Source organism: Typopeltis vanoorti, chromosome 15, assembly GCF_054136105.1.
Source record: "Typopeltis vanoorti isolate ZY-2024b chromosome 15, IOZ_Tvanoo_1.0, whole genome shotgun sequence".
Classification (NCBI taxonomy): domain Eukaryota; kingdom Metazoa; phylum Arthropoda; class Arachnida; order Uropygi; family Thelyphonidae; genus Typopeltis; species Typopeltis vanoorti.
Genome location: NC_143563.1, coordinates 120,539,777 through 120,559,952, shown reverse-complemented (window position 1 = coordinate 120,559,952; position 20,176 = coordinate 120,539,777). Strand labels below are relative to the sequence as shown.

The following is a 20,176-nucleotide window of genomic DNA, read 5'->3' as shown; positions in this document are numbered from 1 at the left end:
CAACAAAGGTTGGTCGATTGGTAGAGCCTCTGCTACTAATAGCTTGCAAAAAGTTAAGCAAGTTTGAGTGCGGTTAGTAGTTGGAAGGGTTCAGTTGTTCGATGCTGCTGGCACACTCTCCCTCGATGAGTCTTTGGACTCCCTGGAGGTGTCACATAATAATAATAATTAAGTCAGGAATACTATGTTAATATTGTAATAATACACACACAAGAAATGAGAGTGAATAATTAAAAATTAAAGTCCTGTCAGGGCTGGTGCCTTCTATGAGTGCTGTCATCTAGCCTTAAGTGTTGGACAGGAGGTCTAGAAATGAAGTTTCCAAAAATTTTTGGAAGTTTAATTTGCCATTCAGTTGCCATGAAGTTTAGTTTTGCTGACCTGGTTGGCCAAGTGGTTAGCGGATCTACTCTCCAAAAGGCTGCGAGTTCGAATCCCGCCATGGGCATGGATGTTTGTGATTGTCTCTGAAACATCATAAACATCCATGCCCATGGATGGATATTTGTGATTGTCTCTGAAAATACTAGTGGTGGTGATGGACAGTAGATGGCATTGGTGTAGATGATGCTGTTCGCTGTAATTGGTGGATTGAGTGGTGGAGGCAGAGAGTTGTAGAGTAGGTGCCCTCCCTCGATGAGTCTTTGGACTCCTTGGAGGTATCAAGTAATAATAATAATTAATACAATTATTTTTATTTAAGATTAGAATGTTTTTTTTTAAGTCTGCTGCAAATTCTGAGTCTTTTGAATTTGTATTTGCTGTGATGGAGCTTGGTGGTTTTCGTCCCTCTGTGTAAGGTATCCAAGGGATGGTCTGCTAGACCTGACTGACCATAGGTGTGGCAGGAGATGTATTTTTTGTCTTCTTCAAGACAGAAGTTAGCAGATTTCCCATTCTAACCCTAATATGATAATTTGCAAGAACAAGGAACCTTTTAAACACCTGGAATAGAGAGGGGAGGATGCAGATCCTAAGGAGAATGTAGAAGGGAAACCAGTTCAAATAAGGTTTGAAAGCATTGCAGAGATTGTATTTCTTCTAAGTTCTGGCTATTTGTTCAGAAGTGTCTCAGATATAGAGAATACAGTGCCATTATTGTGGTCTTTATGTTGAGAGGGATGCGAGGCAGTGGAAGGGGCATATAATTTGTAGATTATTTTTGGCATCATAACCATTGGATAGGAAGGTTTGGCAAATAAAGGCAAGTTCTATTGTAAGGGAAGCTTGAGTGGAACAGAGTTTCAAGGTTCTGTTGATAAGGGCTTTGATGACCCCATATAAAGTATAAACAACTTGGGTTAATGAACAAAGGAATGGTAATTATTATGGACGATTTTAATTATAGCAGTATAGATTGGAATAAAGAGATAGCATTTGGGAATAAAGAAAATAAATTTCTCAAGTTCTTGAGAGATACCTATCTCAGGCAGCATGTAAAAGAGGAAAACGTGAGGATTGAGTGTGTTAGATCTGATCATTTCATCAGAGGATGTAATAGTGGGTGGGATTTCACACTTTCCACCAGTTGATGAGAGTGATCATGAAGTAATTACCTGGGCTGTAGCTAGTCATATGAACACTTCTTTTAGGAAAGGATATGATAGAATGTGAAATGGATGAATGAGGGGCTTAAGTATGAAATCTGGAAGAAGAAGAAGGAACTTTGGAGTCAATATAGGATGAATAATGGTAATAATCAGTTACATGAAGAGTATAAAGAACAAGCCAGGAGAGGGACTCAGTAAGGAAAACAGAAGTGCAGTATGAGCAGAAATTGGCAAATCAAGAAAAGAAAAACCCTAGAGAGGGTTTATAATGATGTTAATGGATGAAAATTATAGAATAGTAACTGCTGCAGAAGACACTTGAAATATTCAGGGATCAGTTTATGTGGGTGTTTCATCCTGATCAGGGTAGAATTATGAGGGACTTAAGTGTAGCAGAAATAGGAGAGAATGGCTTAATTGTGAGTGATCAGGAGGTATTTGAGGAAATAAATAACTTTGATGACATGTCTTAATGGAATGTTCCAGGGAATTGGCAGTAGCATTGGCATATCTGTTTAATAAGAATCTTACATCAGCACAGATTCCAAGGGAGTGAAAAGAAGGTAAAATTGTTCTATTGCATAAATGTGGAGATAAGGTTGTGACTACAAATTATAGGCCAATCTGTATATCTGGAGTTTGTGGTGAAGGTTCTAGATTGGTGAGAAGTAGGATACAGAAATGGGGGTTGATAACACCAGTATTCTCTGTGGTTGTTAGCATGGGTTTTTTTAAAGGGAGATCATGTTTTGCTATCTTACTTATGTACTATAACAAGGTGACAAATGTCTTGGACAAGGGAGATACATATCCAGTGGTATAGTTAGTTTCTGATAGACTGCCACACAACATGCTGTTAAATGAATTGAAATGGATGGAATTCGATACACACTTCTGAGTTGGATTAGTGACTGGCTGTCAGATAGGTATCAGAAAGATGTATATGAGGGTGCAATACCTCAAAAGAAGAAAGTCATTAGTGCCATGCTGTAGGAGTCAATTTTGCTACCATTGTTGTTCAATTTGTATATTAATGATATTAGGATGGGTTCAACTGAAGATATACAGCTGTTTGCAGATGATGTAAAACTGAGGAGAACAATGCAGAGTCAAGCAGATGTTTTGACCTTAAATGAAGACTTGAATATATTGCATGAATGAGCAGATAAGTAGAACTGTCTGTTCAATGTTGCAAACTGTAAGGTTTTGAAATTTGATAAGCAATGATGGGATGAAAGGAATACACTTAGTGAGGACACTTTAAAGGAGGTAGAGGAAATGTGAGATCTGGAAGTGCTGGTGGACAAGGACCTGAAATTCAGGGTCTACATTGCACAAGTTGTGAAGACATCACATTGGATAATGGCAATGATGCAGAGGACCCTGACATGCAGAAATAAAGAGGTTATGATTCCACTGTATAACGCTGTGAAAAAGACTCATATGGATTATTATGCACAGATCTGGTCTTGGGGTCTTCATGGTTATGAGGAAATGTTGGAAAGGATCCAGACAAGATTCCCGAAGGTTGTCAGCAATCTTTGGAATACGGAATATGAGGACAGGTTAAGAGAATGTAAATTGCAAAGCCATGTGAACAGGAAGAGAGATTGAAACATAGAAGCTAATCAGGGGTTGTTATCAGGTTGACATGGAAGAGATTTTTCATAGAATAGGAAAGGTGAGGAAGAACAAGAGGCCATTTCTGTATATGGAGAGTGTGAGCAGAGGGGTGAAGAGTAGGGTCTTTACATGAGGAATGGTTTGTGAGTAGAATGCATTGCGTGAGTGTGTTTTGAATGTAGATACACTGAATCAGTTGAAGGCATGTCTTGAGAAGGGAGATGGTGGGAATGTTTATGTATATATCTATCTGTATAGATGGGTTATCTGTAAACTGAGAAAGAAAGGATACCACTGGGCAGACATGTGATTAGATATCTAAAAAAAAGCATGCTGTTGTTTATTTTTTTATTTTGATAGTGAACTGAATTCTTGGGGTGTTGACTATTGAGGTGGGTGGAGTAAAGCATCTAATTTGTCTGAACCATGTTTTAAACCTGGTTTTACTCCATTTCCCAAGTAAGCAAACAGACAAACACATCAAGTTTGCGCCTGCACGTATTGGATTGGAAGTCTAGCTGACCCTCAAATATTTTCTACACACACACATATATATATATATATATATTCCTTTCTTTTAGTGGTACACGGTGATCAGCATTCATCTTCGAAATTATGGATTTTACAACCATGCTATAACTAACTCTTTTTATTATCCTGACATTTCGATCTTCATATCAAGATCATAATCTGTAGCATACACAAATATACAAGACTAATAGGAATTGTGCATCCTGTTTCTTCTATATATGGTATGTTACAGGTGCAATGAATACGGTATACTCCAGGGTGGGCCAGCAGGGAGAGTGGGTCTTTGGATGAGTTGAGTAAGCTTTTTAATTTTGCAGGTCCCATGGTTACCAGCACAAATGGTACGAACGCAAATTTAAGGAAGCCTGTGAGATCATTATCAACCACCCCAATCTGAACAATAATGAAGGTTTAAAAATCCCATACATATGGAAGGCATATATTCAACCCATGGAACCTTCTTCTCTAAGAACAAGTATAAACAGGACTGTGGTAAATCCAGGATCCTAAATCAAAAATAACAATTGTAATACTAAAAATAGGACATCATTGTTACTGAAAGAAAACTATCTATAAGAAAACATGTTTATTCATGTTATCTTAAATTAGCTTGATGTAATTTATAATTTTTTTATTTTTTCACTAGAGGTCATGCCAGTAGAATAACATGTGATCAAATCATTGTTTCTGTAGCTTACGGTTTGTAATGTAACCCAGCTTGGCTTGTATATTTGTGTATGCTCCAGATGATGATCTTGATATGAAGATCGAAATGTCGGGATAATAAAAAGAGTTAGTTATAACACGGTTTGTAAAATCCATAATTTCGAAAATGATATATATATTTACCAAACAGAAGGTTTGAGACTGGTAGTACCACGTGAACTTTGATGTTGGCTCCTTGTTTACAAATATTTCCTTTTCTGACACTCTAAATATACTGAAAAATGCTTAACCCTCTGACATTATTGATCTTTTTAATTTTGCTATCCATACTGGTTACTTGTCCTTGAACGGCACCTTATATAAACAGATAGAAGATACGTCAATGGGCTCTCCTCCTCTCATCTCAGCTGGCTAATTTCTATATATATTTTGAAAAAATGCTCTTGATACTACCTGTCTCATACCTTCTATTTGATTAAGATATACTGATAATGTGTTCTCTATTTGGTAACATTGCTCAGTCACATTACTCTTTCCTCCTACCCTGAATAGTCAAAATCGCAGAATGCAGTTCACTATTAAAAAAGAAAAAAACAACAGCTTGCCTTTTTAGATACTCTAATCACATGTCTGTCCAATGGTACACTTTCTTTCTCAATTTACAGAAAACCCACCCACACAGGTAGATACATACATAAACTTTCCCACCTTCTTCTTTGTCAACAATATGGGATCATCAAAACCCTTCCCTACAGAGCATCCAACCTCTGTTCCACCTAAACTTCCTTTACGTCTTTATTCACTTATTCGCTTACACCTTTGTTCTATACATTATTTTATTAAAGTGTAACAAGGAGCTACAAAAGTTAGAATAAAGATTATGTAATGGTAGGTAAACTACTTAATAAGTCTTTGTACCAAACTTTCTCAAATGCCTTAGAGATATTACAAGGAACCAAGTTTCTCAAACTTTTCCATGACAAATTTCATGCAAGGGTTTGGGAAAAAATCAGCAAGCCAATACCTATTGACTAAGAGTAGCAGAAATTCATACTGTCAATCGTTTATTAGTTATCTTTTTCTTCTTCTTTCACTGTGCCTTATTCCATGTTAAACGGGGTCGGCGCACCGATCTTTAACCTTCCTCTTCCAAGTTCTCCGGTCCAGGTCATCCTTCGGACTCCATCCTTTCTCCCCAAGATCCTCTGTCACCTTATCCCTCCACCTGAGCTTGGACCTGCCTCTTTTCCTCCTTCCCTCCAACTCCATATACTCCACTTGTTTACCAACATACTCCTTACCCTTCCTCTCTACATGTCTGAACCACCTCAGCCTACTTTCTTGTATCTTCTTGCCAATTGGTCCCACCTTAACCATCCCTCTGATGTAGTCATTCCTTATCCTGTCCTTCTTTGTCACACCACTCATCCATCTCAACATCCGCATCTCCACTACCTTCATCTTCCTCTCCTGTGCCTTTGTTATAGGCCACGTCTCTGCACCATGAAGCATCGCCGGCCTCACCACCATCTTATACAGCTTTCCTTTCCTCTTACAACTCACTCTCTTGTTGCACAGGACCCAGCTCATTTTCCTCCAGTTCATCCAGCTGCATGTTATTCTTTGCTGTATTTCCTCATCCAGGTCACCATTCCTCTCGACAACCGACCCAAGGTAATTTCTTCCCTAAAATTAGCCTTTCACCCTGAAGTCATATGATCATATCCTCGTCACTCCCCGTTGACATATATTCAGTCTTCTCCCGGTTAATTTTCATGCCTCTCTCCTCCAATACCTTTCTCCACTCTTCCAGGTTATTTTCAAGCTTCTCTCGGGATGATTCGCATAGAACAATGTCGTCGGCATACAGCATGCTCCATGGTGCCACCTTCTTGACATCCTCCACTAGTACATCCATGACCAGGTCAAACAGGTAGGGGCTCTGACCCTTGGTGTAGCCCTACGACAATGGGGAACTTTTCTGTCATGCCGACACTAGACCTGACCTGAGTTTCTGTTCGCTCATACATCTCCTTCACCATCCTCGCGTACTTTTCCTACACCCCCCCCCTTCTTCCTCATACACCTCCATACCTCCTGCCTGGCCACTCTGTTGTATGCCTTTTCCAGGTCTATAAACACCATGTGCAGCTCCACTTGCATCTCTCTATATTTTTCCATCAATCGCCTTAACGCAAATATCGCATCCGTTGTCCCTCTTCCTGGCATAAATCCAAACTGCTCCTCACCAATTTTCGTTTCCTGCCATATCCTCCCTTCAATTACTCTTTTCCATATCTTCAATGTGTGTGACTTCAGCTTGATCCCTCTATAGTTGCCACAGTCTTGAACATCTCTTCCTTTGGGACACGAATACTTTTCTTCATTCCTCTGGTATCTTTTCCTGTTGGGCTATTTTCCTCATCAGATCCCATAACACGCCCTCGCTGCCCAAACTTTTCTACACTTCCCCAGGTATCTGGTCTGCCCCCAGAGCCTTTCCATTCTTCATTTTTCTCAGTACCCAATCCACTTCCTCTCTACTTATGTCTTGCACCGGTCTCTTGTTTTCCTCTCCATCCTCACACCTCTCTCTCAGATTCTCCTCATTTAGTAGTTTACGGAAATATTCTTCCCATCTTCCTCTGATTTTGTCCTCCTCTTGTAATACTACTCCTGAGTCATCCTTTATCTGCTAGACTGATCTTATCTCTTTCGAGGCCTTATCTCTGGCTTTCGCTATTCTCAAAAACTGAGCTTCACCACTGTTTCTCTCCAGTTCTTCATAAACCTCATCAACTGCCCTTGCTTTCACCCTTGCCACAGCTCTCTTTGCATTTTTCTTCGCTAATCTATATGCCTCCTTGTCGGCTCTAGTTCCAGTCATGTCCCATTTTTTCTTTGCCTCTTTCTTTTCCTTGATCTCTAACTGCACCACTTCATCCTCCACCAAGCCTCCTTATTCTCAGGTGGTCCCTTTCCTGATGTTATACCAAGCACCTCTTCTCCAATTTTTGTAATATTCCGACTATTAACGTCCCACCATTCTTCCACATCCTCTTGTAACTTCATTTCTTTCAATACCTTTTCTTTAAACTTATTCCTTGGGCCTTCCTCTTCCAATTTCCACCACTTTATTCTCCTCTGTCTCCGCCACTTCCGTATATTCTTCTTTTCCCCTTTTATATCACAGTCTACCACAACCAACCTGTGCTGTGCCGGTACACTTTCACCATTAATCACTTTACAGTTTTTCACCTTCAGATGTTTCCTACGGCACATAATATAGTCAATCTGACTTATTCTACCCCCGCTCTTATAGGTTACCAGATGCCCAACTCTCTTCTTGAACCACATGTTAGCTATAGCCAGATCGAAGGCCACAGCATATTCTATGATTCTTTTACCTTCTTCATTTCTTTCACCACTACTCCAACCCCCATGTTCCCTTTCTTCACCGCTTCGTCGCCTTCCTACATGCCCATTCAGATCTGGTCCGACAATCACTCTCTCACCATCAGGGATTCCCATTACTACTTGATCAAGTTCTCTCCAGAATGTCTCTTTCTCCTCCTCATCACATCCTACTTGTGGGGCGTAGCCACACTTCCTCCCATCTCAAGCTTAACGCTCATAATCCGATCATTCTTCCGTATCGATGATAATTCCAACTCCGTTTCTTTCCTTCTCATTCACACCGCTATAAAACAGTTTATATCCCTCCGCCAGCTCCTTTGCTTTATTGCCCTTCCACCTTGTCTCCTGCACGCACAACATCTTCAGCTTCCTTCTTCTCATCATGTCCACTATCGCCATACTCTTCTCATTCATCATACCCACATTCAGCGACCCAATTCTTACTTTACACACACTCTCTTTCTGTTGGACTCGCTTCTTTAGCCGAACCCGTCCTTGGTTCAGTAGCCCTACCCCACTTCTCACAGTCCTTGGGTGACAGAACTGCACGTTGCTTACGGGGTACGCCCTAGCCATGGTCCTTTCTTTGTTATTCAACATTTCATCCTTGGTTTTGGCACGGTTTTTTTTTATGGCCAGAAGCCCTTCCTGACACCAACCCTCCCCATTTATTCGGGCTTGGGACCGGCACCGAGAAGACTAATTTGTCCTCCCCAGTGGCTGGGTTAATCATTTATTAGTTATGATGATTCTAAATCGATGCCAGCTGTTTATGGAGTTCTCCGTTACTTTAGAAATACCTGGTATAAGAGCAATTGGATTATAATTTTATTTTGGAATTATACTAGAATATGTCCATTTGAGTTCAATGATTTTATTACTATCAATTTAACAATTTTGTGAAATGTTAGCAAAATTTCACAAAATTGTTAAATTGATAGTAATAATTGATAGTAATTCCACACTGTCTGGGTGGAATTCATGAAATTTGGAATTTATAAAATCATACTATTTTTGTTTTCATTATTAGTTCCAAAATGATATGGTTGCAATAAGCCCATGTCAGATTAAAATTTAAACACTCACTCGTGATTCCCCCCCTCTTAGTTTTGTTTGAAAAGTATCACTGTTTAATAGCCCTCTTTGAATAAAATAACCTAAATATGTCTGACATTATGATAGTTCTTGCAAAAAAAAAAATATATATATATATATATATAATTTTAGGAGTTAAAATAACCAAGTTTATAAAATTACTTGGTTATCCTAATATACAATATCCCCAAGTTAAAAATTTTATTACATATATATATATATATATATATATGTGTCTGCATGGTTAGCCTAGTGGCTGTGTGCTTCGCAACCATATGCCTGGAAAAGGAGTGTCCTAGGTTCGATTCCCACCATTGATGTGAGGAGCTGAAGGATCTTCCTCAGCCATAGCCAAAAATCTTGGCTTTTTCATCCTGCAAAACAGGCAAACCGGCCTTGAGAACTCAACACTACAAGACATAGGATACACCAGAGCATAGGGCTGACCATCTTATCCTGTGAATGGTTGTAGGTCCAGTGATTAATAAACCCTCAACACTGCAAGGTAAAAGAGGGTAAAAGGAATGAGATGAGAAATATATATATATATATATCATTCTCATACCCCGTTGTACAAAATGAACAGCATGTTGCAGCACATTCTGCCGTAACGTGAGTAACATGTAAGCAGTGAGTGTCTCTGAAGTTTAATTTTGCATGTGAGTAAGTGCTTGTCTTTTCATTATCATAAGTTTAAATTTTGCTAATTTTTATTTTAAAGATTTAATTTGTCCCAATGGAGGAAAAAAACACCAAAGAAATTGCTTTTTTTTTGGAAATGAAAATTGCAATTTTAGATCACTTAGCAAAAGGAGAGGGATCTACAACTATTGGTAAACATTTTAATTTAGGCGTATCTACTATGAGAGCAATTAAAAAGATTGAAGTCGCAATAAGAAAATCTGTCATTTCTATCACAAAACTAAGTGACAAATTATCATCGTACTCAAGAGAAGTTTTATTAGAAAAAAACAGAACGAGAGCGCTCGTAATTTGGATTGAAGAATTAACTCAAAGAAGAATTCCTATAAGTGGTTATTTGATTAAACAAAAAGCTCTTCGGTTTTATGAACAGATTAAGCAATTGGAGCCATCTATTTCTGCTTCCCAGGCTGATAAAACATTTTTGGCTAGCAAATGATAGTAACCAGATTTTTAAGAAGGAATGCATTTCATAACGTGAAGATTACAGGTGAGGTTGCAGCAGCCAAATGAAGATGAAGAAGCAGCCAAACATTTTCAAGAGAAGTTAGCCAAAATTATTGAAGATGGTGATATTGTCCCGATCAAGTGTTTAATGCTAACGAAACAGGATTGTTTTGGAAGAAAATGCCTAGTCAAACTTACATCGCAAAGTCTGAGAAAAAAGCAAGTGGGTTTAAAGCAAATAGAGATCAAATACCATTGTTACTTTGTAGCAATGCATCAGGGGATCAAATGTTGAAACCCCTTCTAGTAAATTGATCTCTAAAACCACATGCTCTAAAAGGCAACGATCTAAAACAGCTGCTGGTACATTGGATGGTTAATACAAAGTCCTGGGTAACAAGTGCTGTATTTAATGAATGGTTGAATAATTTGTTTGTACCAGAAGTGGAAACATATATGTAAAAAGCTCTCGAATTTAAAGTTTATTAATTGTTGACAATGCACCAAGTCATCCGCATTTAGAACATCCAAATGTGCAGGTAGTGTTTTTTCCACTCAGTACAACAAGCATTATTCAGCCATTAGATCAAAGCATAATTTCTACTTTTAAAAAATATTACGTTAAGTACACTTTTCAATTTATATTGAATAAACTACATAATCAATCATTAACAGTAACTGACTTTTGGAAAAAATTTTCTATTTTGGACTGTTTTAATCATGTTGCATCTACTATCGCTGAAATAAGACAAACTTTAAATGCCTGCTGGAAAGTAACTTGGCCTGGATATGTTGCAAACAGTGCAATCATTAAAACATCTACGTTGTCAGCTGAAATCATTACTTTGGCACATGAAATTGGTGGAGAAGGTTTTGATACATTTAGCCAGAATGACATAGACAGATTGCTTGTGGATAATGCCTTAAGTGACGATGATATTATTGAATATCTATTAACTTTAGGTATCTTCGAAGATCCAGAAAATGATAGTGAAGTGGAATAAAAACCTGAGCAGTAAATTAGAAAATCATTTTTTGTTAATGACACAAATTCTGAACAAACTTTAAATTCCAACATGAGCTGAAGAACTGTATTTCTGGATATCGCGAGCTATAAAAAAAATTAGTAAAATCATCATCGCAAAGTTTAATCACTGATTACATAGTCAGAAGAAAAAAATCAGCACAGAACGAGGATGAAGCTAATTCTGTTTGTGAAGAACCATTGCCTTTACCATACAGATCTGATGCGCTGACTATCTCTTCTGGTGATGAAAGTGATTTCGCATCAGTTCGCAGACATTGCCGAATATTGTCTAATAGCAACGATAGTTCTGATGAAAAAAATGTAAAAAAAATGTTACTTTTCAATAAAATTAAATGAATAAAGCTTTAAAACAAACTTAGGCATTCTTATTTTCCTGAATTTTTATAAACCTTTTATGCGATTTTAGGTTTATTTTAATTCATTGCTTCGTTTTTATGTGGTTTTAAAAAAGTATGGAACGTATCCCTAATTTTCCAACGTAAGTTAGGTCTTTTTTGGGTGATTTTTTATAAGCAGTTTTCTGTGGAACGTATCTACTGCATAAAAAGAGACCCGACTGTGTGTATATATATATATATTTTTTTTTTAATATATAAAAAATTATATTAAAATAAATTATAAAAAATATATTTGGGGTGTGGGAGGAATATATATATATATATAATTGCCAAATTGGTCCTTTGCTTCATCTTAAGTAATTTTGATGGTTGTTGATTTTGTTAGTTAGGCTGTTCTTATTGGTAAAATGTTAATGAATGGCTAATAAATTTTTGTAATGACTAGCAGCTTCAAAACATTCTCCAAACCTCAACATTTATGGCAGTATCAGTCTAACAAAAATCTGTTAACCTCTCTCTTTATCCAACAATAGATAGTGCCAGTTAGGTCTTTAGTTCTTTGCATTGTCTGTTACAATTTTAAGCTGTTTGCCTTTATTAATTAATTGGTGCTGTTTGTACTCTGTCGTTTTATTTTTATTTCCTTTCATTGTGACTTTAAACTTTTATAAAACACTCAATGCATTAACGAATGTTATTTGGGGTTTCATTAAAATTTGGACTAATTTTTATTTTTATTTCATTAGATCATTTTAATAGCAAAAATAAGTGAAACAAACCATGTCTGTGGTACACTTAATGAAACAATGAAAAAAAAACATCCATAAATAAAAGTAAAATAATAGCATTTTGTGGACAAACTCCAGTTAGAAGTAAAATAGTTATTATTATTATTATTATTCAGGCCTCCATGGAGTCAAAAGACTCATTGTGGGAGGTCCTTCCTAAGAACATAAAGTCTGTCAAGACTCATCGAGGGAAGGTCCCCCCCCCCTAAGAAATACAAAGTCCATCATACCACTCCTTAAACTCATTGACCATTCTCGCCCTCACCACTCCATCAGGCAATGCATTCCACAGCTCAACCACCCTCCATGCAAAGAAACCACTCCTCACCTTCTTGCTCACAGTTTCCTTTTGTAACTTCTAGGGATGGCCTCTTGTCATCACTCCTTCCCGCTGTTCAACCAAGCAAAAGAACTCCCCAGAGTCAACCCGGTAACCACCTCTCAACATTTTAAAAGTCTCAATCATATCACCTCTCCTTCTGCTATCCACCAAACTCTGCAGTTCACATTCCCTCAGCCGATCCTCATAACCAAAATTGTACAGTCCTGAAACTGTCTTTGTATCCTTTCCACAGTTAATATATCCCCTTCAAATCCTGGGGACGAAATCTGAGAACAATAGTCCAAGTGTGGTCTGATCAGAGACTTATACAACGGAATGATAACCCTCTTATCTCTGCAGGTCAGTGTCCTTCTCATAATTGCAGCAATCCTCTTCACCACCTTTGCAATATGTCCCCTAAACTTCAAGTTTCTATCAATCATCAACCCCAGATCTCTTCTCTCCCCTACTTCCTCCAGTATAACTCCTCCCATAGAGTATGCAGCATCCCATCGATGTTTCCCAAACCTCAAGACCTTACACTTTGCTGCATTAAACTGATACCCCCATTCATTTGCCCATCTATCTAGCTTATTCAAATCCTCTTGCAGGGCTACCACATGTGCACTATTACTAATAATCCTTCCCAGCTTCGCATCATCCGCAAACAACTGACAGATAAATACTTTCAGTTATCTTGGATGTGAAATATCATATGAACGATGAAAAAGACATAAAATTAAAAATTTTAACATTTTCATAGATTAAACACTCAATCCAAATATTGTACAAAAAGAAACATGCTTGAAAATATACAATACTTTAGAAGTGCCCACATCATTATATGGCAGTGGAATTTGGGCAATAAATAAATAAGTTAAACAAAGAATAAAAACAAGTGAAATGAGATTTATGAGAAGAACTGCAAAATACACATCATTAGATCAAAAAATGAACGAAGACATTTTAAAAGAACTAAAAACAAAATCAACAGAAGAAAAACTGAACAATTATAAACAAAAATGGATAGAACATGTACTGTATGGACAATGAGACCCGAACAGGCCTATTATGGATATAGACCCTATAGTCTTTATCTGTAGACTATATGTACAGGGTGTTCGGGATAAATTTGACATATTTATAATTAATTATATTTTTCCGTAAGTTACATGTATTAACACACACTTCTCTTCATTTAAAAGGTTGGACCCTTCTTCATTCATATACAAGATGTCAGAAAGGATGGATAGCTGGAACCCACCTGAATCATGGAAGAGAATAACTTGTATCATGATGATTCGTGCCCGCCATCAAAATAAGGATATTACGACTGCTGCCCAATGCTCCCTGAATACAGTAAAAACAATCAGGCATGAACTAGAGACTTGCAATGGTGACTACGAGGATGTAGCAAGAAGAAAGATCCCTAGCAGACGATCTGATTGCGTTCGTACAGCAGAATTCCTCGCAAATCTGCAGGAACAGGTGTTGAAGATCCCTGGCATTGGAATCTTCAGACTTCAGATGGCTACGTGGAGTTGCTAAACACTGTAGTCAAGCCCTGGATAACAAGGGTAGCCAATGGTAGGCCGTATGTATGGCAGCAGGATTCGGCCCCTTGCCACACCTCTGGGAAAAGTCAAAAATGGTTGTCTGAAAATTTCTACGACTTCACCAGTCCAAATGTTTGGCCTCCAAACTCCCCAGACCTTAACCCCATGGATTATTTTGTATGGGGCGCAGTTGAAAAAGACACCAATCGCACTTCCAGTAATACAAAAGCCCAGTTAATGGATAAAATTAAAACAGTTTTTGCGGCCCTTCCCAGGGAGACTGTAGCATCAGCTTGTTCGAGGTTCCGAAGCAGGATTGAAGCTGTGATCGATGCTAATGGTGGTTATTTTGAGTAAATCTTGTTGATAGTATTGTAATTAACTCTGCCTGTAATGTTTTTTGTCAATTCATTAAATTTAATAGATACAAAGAAGATTTTCTTTTTCCTTACGAAACTGTCAAATTTATCCCGAACACCCTGTATAGACTAGTATAAACTATAGGTCTATATCTGTAATTAGAGTTATGATGATGATTTACAGGCCAAAATGGAATTTTATTTATTTGTAGGTATTATTTCTGGGAAAAATTCCCATGTTACTCCACTTAAAAATTTTTAGGAGTGCCCCTTTTTTAATGTCATTGGCTTTTTACTCAAGAATTCTTAAGGCATTATAGATGTATTTTAGTGACAAATATATGCAGAGTAATAGAAGAAGAAAATTTGCACATACTTTTTTTTGGGTGTTGTTTAGTGTCTTCTTTCTGCAATGTGCATGCTTCTGTTGTTAGGGTGTTAAAAGGGAAGGAGTTTTGGAAAAAGTGTGGGAGAATTAAATTGAAAAACCCGGATTTTATTTATTAATATATACATATATTATTATTTGGGGGGAGGGGGGTGAAAGATGAAAGAGGAGGCTGAAAGTAGGAATTGTTTTTTTTTTGGTGGTGGAGGGTATGGGGAAAAGGGAGGCCACAGAGAGGGTTGAGGTTTTTCAAATTAATTCTCCCACATTGCCTCAAACCCCCCCCACCCACTTTTTCCAAAACCTCTTCCCTTTTAACACCCTAACAGTAGAAGTATGCACATTGCAGTAAGAAGACAGCCAACAACACCCAAAAAAAATGGTATGTGCGAATGTTCTTCCTCTATTACTCTGCATATATTTGGTTTCTAAAATACATCTATAATTCCCTAAGAATTATTGAGTAAAAAGCACAATGACATTAAAAAAGAGGCACTCCTAAACAAAAGCAGGCAAAATAGCTGTAAAAATAATAATTTATTTATTTTATTTTTTAAAACATCTTAAGGTTTCTAATAAGCATGGCAGCATTCCCAAAACTAGGTAGGAGTGAAATTTGTGTACCACCTAAAGATTTGAAAAAAAATCCAAGGTATTTTGAAATTTGAACAAAGAACTTGTTTGCTCTTTGTAGAAGCAGAAATGCTAATATTTGTTTCTACTTTGCCATTCAAGCAGGCATCCAGTTGTCTTAGAATTAATTATCCTTAATGAATACTGTAATTGTATGAGAATGCTATTATGAAACACACCTTATCGATTTTTTACTATGAATTTCTTACTTTTTACCCAGTTATTAACAATAAAGAGTAAAGTAGGTATTTAAGTACATCTCTTCCTTAGATTTGCTTTAAATAAAATTTTTATATATTGCTGCTGTTTTAATTAGATTTTGGATTTTTGAACTGATTAAAAATTGTTGAATTTTCAAGAGTAAATTTACTTTTAAAAAAAAAACTGTATTATTAGAACTGAATTAAAAACATTTTAGCCCAAAAGAACCACCTCCACCTCCTCCACCAGAATTGCCATGGAATGAAATACCAAGTGAAATTATTCATCTTGATGAAGATAACTTTAAACCATTCCTTAAAAGAAAAAAACATGTTTTAGTTATGTTCTATGCCCCATGTAAGTATTTCTTTTTATATATTATTATTATTATTATTATTATGTGAGACCTCCATGGAGTCCAAAGATTCGTTGAGGGAGGGCACCTACTCTACAATTCTGTCTCCACCATTCAATTCACCAACTACAATGACTGCAACTACACCAATGCCATCTAACACCCACCATCATCACTAGTAATTTCACAGACAATTACAAACATCCATGCACACGGCAGGATTTGAACCCGCAGCCTTTTGGCTGGGCAGCGGATACACTAACCAGGCCATCCTTATACTTAATTATACTTAATGAAGAAAAAATTATGCTTCAAATATAGTTTCAGTCATTTATTTCTTATGTTCATTACCTCAAGGGCTCACTTTAGTGAGTACGGGCATGGCAAACCCGAGGTACCTGATGCTGGACCATGCCTTACTTCATGTAATATACATCTGTTATATTATCTCTAGACTGGTCCCTCCTCCCCTTCTTTCTTTGCTTCTTTCTCCTCTTCTTGCTCCCCCCCATCTTGAATCTTTCCTATCTTGCTAAGTCTTATGCAGCCACCGAAGGAGGCAAGCTGGCCTCAATAGGTACCGGTCTCAAGCCAGGATAAATGCTGGGGAAGACGTCAGAAAGGGCATCCAGTCGTAAAACTTCAATGCCAGCTCTAGCTATGATCTAATGAGTCAAGGAGAAAGTGATATAAGGGATAAGGCGTACCCCCTTAAGTGATGCACAGCCTCATGGAAGTGGAGATTGCAAAGGAACAATTTAACTTCATGTCTGGCAGATCAATGACAGATGCTATCTTTCAGTTACGGCAGTTGATGGAAAAGTTTCGAGAGAAACAACAGGAGCTACATCTAGTGTTTATTGATCTAGAGATAGCATACGATACAGTGCCAAGTAAAGAAGTCTGGAGGTGTCTGAGGGAGAAGAAGGTACCAGAGAAATATTTCAGGTTGGTGCAGGAGATGTACAGAAATGTGAAGACAAGAGTTTAGACCTGTCTGGGACAGACAAAGTTTTCAAGTAACAGTTGGCTTGCATCAAGGGTCAGCATTAAGTCCGTTTCTGTTTAATATTGTGATGGTGACGGAGTAGGCGAGAGAAGACATGCCTTGGACAATGTTGTATACAGATGACATCTTGCTGTGTGCAGATTCAAGAGAAGAAGTGGCAGCTAAACTGGAAAGATGGAGGAAAGTACTGGAAGAGAGAGAGAGAGTAATGAGACTGAGCAGAAGTAAGACAGAGTATATGTGTTGGAAAGTGGACGGCAGCCATGAGACAGATCTGGAAGGAAATGTCATCAGGAAGGTGAGAGACTTTAGATACTTAGGTTCAACAGCGGAAGAAGATGGAGGGGCTGTGAAGGAAGTGGGATGCAGGATACAAGCAGGTTGGAGGAACTGGAGAGAGATGGCTGGAGTGCTATGCAATAAGAGGGTGCCGATCAATCTGAAATGCAAAATCTATAGGACAGTAGTGAGGCCAGCCATGACATATGCTATAGAAACTGTGGCCCTGAGGAAAAATAACATCAGCAGGATGGAGGTAGCAGAGATGAGAATGCTTAGGTGGATGTGCAGTGTGACCAGAAAGGATCATCTGAGAAATGACTATGTCAGGGGAACAGTGAAAGTTACGAACTTAGGAGCGAAGATACAGGAGGCAGGGTTGAGATGGTTTGGTTATGTGATGAGGAGCGAGGACGAATATGTGGGAAGAAAGGTCATGCAGATGGATGTGCAAGGAATGAGGAAGCGTGGGTGGCCAAAGAAGAGATGGTGGGAGCTGGTAGAAGGACTTGAGGATGAAGAACTTGGATGTGGTGACAGCCCAAGACAGGAGGATGTGGAGGAGACTCATCATTAATAGCGACCCCCACTTAAGTGGGACAAGCCTCAGAAGATTTCTTATGTTCATTCAGTTTGGGATTAGTATAGCAGTTAACCTTGTCGATGTAGGAGGGAGGGCCAATACTGATAAAAGCAAAAACCACTAAAAAACTTACTGGAGAAAGTTTTCACCATCATCATCATCATATAGCGATGATCTGTGAAGAGTCAGAAGACTTACCATTGACAATCTCACTGTTATACACAAAACTCATTAAACCATGCCGTAAACTTATTCATTGTTTTCACACTTGCTAAACTCTAAGGCAATGCATTCTACTCAACAACCACTCTTTGTTCAGGAGGAGAGGGGGGAGGGAATGACTCCTCACCTCCCCTGTGCTTACACTTTTGTTGCACAGATTACAGAGATGATCTCTTGTTCTGCAAAAAATCTCATACGTTAATTTGGTAACAACTACTTTACCAAATTTTGTCTCATTTTTATTCCTGTCCGACCTCATATCTACAGGACTCTTCAAATTGTATTTCCTCAATCTTTCTTCATACCTAACATTAAAGAAACTGGAAACCACTTTAAAAATATTGTCTCTATACCCTTTCCCATTGTTTCTCACTACAATAGGAAATAGTGAGTAAGAGGGGTGAGAAGTAAGTTTATTACATGGAGAGTGGTAAGCATGTGAAATGCAATCTTTGAGAGGGTGGAAAAAGTGCAAATGGTGAGTGAGTTTAAGAACTGGTGTAAAAGACTTTGTGTTGTCTTGTGCTGACCTCCTACAATGAGGCCTGTGACTCCATGGAACTGAGGAAAATAGGGGATGAAGACATGATCATTCTTCATCCCCTTAAAAGCACAGTTGCCAAATCTATGCATAGTAATCAGTATGTCACTTTATGCAAAGAATTCATAATCAGCTTACTTTTACAGGGTGTTCGGGATAAATTTGACATATTTATAATTAATTATATTTTTCCGTAAGTTACATGTATTAACACACACTTCTCTTCATTTAAAAGTTTGGACCCTTCTTCATTCATATACAAGATGTCAGAAAGGATGGATAGCTGGAACCCACCTGAATCATGGAAGAGAATAACTTGTATCATGATGATTCGTGCCCGCCATCAAAATAAGGATATTACGACTGCTGCCCAATGCTCCCTGAATACAGTAAAAACAATCAGGCATGAACTAGAGACTTGCAATGGTGACTACGAGGATGTAGCAAGAAGAAAGATCCCTAGCAGACGATCTGATTGCGTTCGTACAGCAGAATTCCTCGCAAATCTGCAGGAACAGGTGTTGAAGAACCCTGGCATTGGAATTCGGGCTTTGTTCGTGGAGTTGCTAACTGTAGTCAAGCCCTGGATAACAAGGGTAGCCAATGGTAGGCCGTATGTATGGCAGCAGGATTCGGCCCCTTGCCACACCTCTGGGAAAAGTCAAAAATGGTTGTCTGAAAATTTCTACGACTTCACCAGTCCAAATGTTTGGCCTCCAAACTCCCCAGACCTTAACCCCATGGATTATTTTGTATGGGGCGCAGTTGAAAAAGACACCAATCGCACTTCCAGTAATACAAAAGCCCAGTTAATGGATAAAATTAAAACAGTTTTTGCGGCCCTTCCCAGGGAGACTGTAGCATCAGCTTGTTCGAGGTTCCGAAGCAGAATTGAAGCTGTGATCGATGCTAATGGTGGTTATTTTGAGTAAATCTTGTTGATAGTATTGTAATTAACTCTGCCTGTAATGTTTTTTTGTCAATTCATTAAATTTAATAGATACAAAGAAGATTTTCTTTTTCCTTACGAAACTGTCAAATTTATCCCGAACACCCTGTATATGTCCTCTACATCATTATTGTTTAACCTGCCTGTTTTAGCAGTGGATCCTTAAATTTTAGATCTGTATCTTCCATTAGCCCAACTCCCCTTACCTTCAACTTCAACAAATGGATCTCATCCTTGCTTTTAAACTTCATAATTTGAAACACTGAACTGGCAACTTCATTCACACAGTTTTTTCAAATCATCCTGCAAATCTGTGGAAGAACTCTGCTTCCTATTGTTATCCCCAAGCACTGCATCATCTGCAATCCCCCTTCCATTTAAACATCCGCAAATATCATTAATTTAACAAATTAAATCGCAGTCCCAATATTTGCTGCTGGAACATTAACTGTTTTCTCTTCAACAATACTGCTTTCCCATATACAACTTGATGATGTCTATCAGACATCTAGTCTCTTTTCCAACATACTAATCTTTTGTGTAATACCGTCTGTTCTTTTGTGAATATGTATCT

At 38.0% G+C, this 20,176-nt stretch overlaps 1 protein-coding gene across 5 annotated transcripts in view; it reads left to right on the top strand.

Moving 5' to 3' along the window:
• LOC150099108 (protein disulfide-isomerase A5) overlaps positions 1 to 20,176 on the top strand; it is a 953,872-nt gene that overhangs the window by 645,649 nt on the left and 288,047 nt on the right. For all 5 annotated transcript variants that reach the window (XR_016549469.1, XM_090404751.1, XM_090404750.1 and 2 more), the window contains exon 15: positions 15,882 to 16,021. Coding sequence is in view for 4 of the 5 variants with exons in the window: in XM_090404751.1 (XP_090260877.1) it covers positions 15,882 to 16,021 (140 nt within the window). In the remaining variant the exon portion in view is untranslated. The remainder of the gene's footprint in view (positions 1 to 15,881; positions 16,022 to 20,176) is intronic.